This window comes from Orycteropus afer, unplaced genomic scaffold (assembly GCF_000298275.1).
Source record: "Orycteropus afer afer isolate SDZICR_OR568_19922 unplaced genomic scaffold, OryAfe1.0 scaffold00359, whole genome shotgun sequence".
Classification (NCBI taxonomy): Eukaryota; Metazoa; Chordata; class Mammalia; order Tubulidentata; family Orycteropodidae; genus Orycteropus; species Orycteropus afer.
In genome coordinates, this window is record NW_006921946.1 from 1600781 (window position 1) to 1602566 (window position 1786).

Genomic DNA, 1786 nt, shown 5'->3' on the forward strand with positions numbered 1-1786 from the left:
TCAGGGCCACGGGGCTGCATCAGGACCACTGGGCTCAGGGCCACTGGGCTAGATCAGGACCATGGAGCTGCATCAGGACCACTGGTCCTTGGGCTGCCAGTTGCTTAGTCTGTCGTCTTGGGCAGTTCATCTTGTCTCTGGGCCTTTGTTTTCTTAAGTATAGTCATGTGGCCGTGATCCTTCTGTGTCACTGTCTAGTAACTTCTGGTAAGAAAGGAGGTTAGAGATGGCTGTAGAAGCAGATATTCACATTGTCTTTGAAGAACCTAATAAGATGTCTCTGAAATCCTAAGGATAAGGGAAAGAGGTTTCTGCCTTGGCATTTTCCATTTCCTTTCCTACTTTACACTTTTCCCTTTTCTCCTTGATTTGTTTCAGTTATGAAAAACACAAGTAATGATTCATGCTAAACCAAACTTTCAATGCTAACTACTTACAAGGCACTCAGAAATAGTTAAAAGATACAGAAGTGTTAAAAGCCCATAGCCCACTCCCATGAAGCTCACCACATAATCTTGTTCTAAAGCTTATGAGATAGGTGCAAACTTATGTCCCGGAAGGATGCATAGCATGAAATCCAGCAGAAGGCTCTGCCTTAAACTGGGTATCAACTAAGAGGAAGAAAACTTTGTTATTCCCCATACCAGGAAGGTGTCTGTGTCTCCAGGAGGTGTATCAGTTGGTGATAGAACAGTAAAGCTATAACATTTCACTTGGGAACACCTTGCTTTGTGGACGTCCTGGTCTGTCACCTTAGTGTCTCCAGAAGTTCTGATGTTTTTCACATCCCCACATTACCCTTTATATTTAAGAGGCTTAGTGATGTATCATCCAACAAACTTGGGGGTGGTATTCCAGGAACACTTCTATGCAGTGTGACAGTGATTGATGGGATATAAATTTTTTGCATGTGAAATTGGGTAGAACACTCAGGCAGTCCTGTGTCTCAGTAGCTAGCCAATGTGCTAATTCGTTAATCAGGAAAATACCTTATCTTGATGAATTGTTGGTATTGTTTTTCCTTTATCTCAGGTAAAATTAAGAGGTAAAAAGTAGAAGTTTATTACTCTTAAGTTTTTGTTGTTATAAAACTTTTATTTTGGAAGAAGGAAGGGGCCATCCACTTCACAAAGAATTGGCCAGTGAAAAACTTGTGAGTTATTTCACACAGAAATGAGTAATAGCAATTCTGTGGGCTCACTGACTCATGCGGAATTGTGTTCTGCCCTGTGTCTAGGTGCTGCAAAGTTGGTGGTGGCTGTGGCAGTATTTTTACTGATGTTTTATGTTATATCTCAAGTATTTGAAATAAAAATGGATGCAAGTTTAGGACATCTATTTGGTAAGTTTCATCTTTTTTTGTTTCACCTTTCTTAACTCTCGTTTTTTATGTGATCATGTTTAAATTTTTACCAGTTCTCAACAGTGAGTCACTCTGCTGTTCAATCTATCTAGAAAAGGGAATACAATTATATCAGTGTGATTCATTAAACTATTCTAAAATATATAATAGGATGTCTTAGAAGTTTCTGTAAAGCATGCATCTTCTGTTCAGCTTTTATGGGGTCTATTTTACCCATATTTTGAGACATTAATCATAACACACTAAATGTGTTCTAGAAGATACCTTACCCTGAGTTTCAATTGCTCCTTATATGAGCTGGCTGCTAGAATACTTGGGGCCACATCTAGCCCTCTGTTAGCAAATGATTAGGAATCAAAATAATGAATACTAACAAAACACAGACATCGAACTTAACTTTTCTACCCTTTCTTCCCTCTGCCA

General features: G+C 39.1%; 1 protein-coding gene across 1 annotated transcript in view; it reads left to right on the plus strand.

Annotated features, from left to right (window-relative positions):
- Nucleotides 1-1786, plus strand: part of FAM3C (FAM3 metabolism regulating signaling molecule C) — a 35709-nt gene that overhangs the window by 2692 nt on the left and 31231 nt on the right. Inside the window, exon 2 of the mRNA XM_007952808.1 lies at nt 1238-1342. Within this exon, the coding sequence (XP_007950999.1) occupies nt 1238-1342 (105 nt within the window). The remainder of the gene's footprint in view (nt 1-1237; nt 1343-1786) is intronic.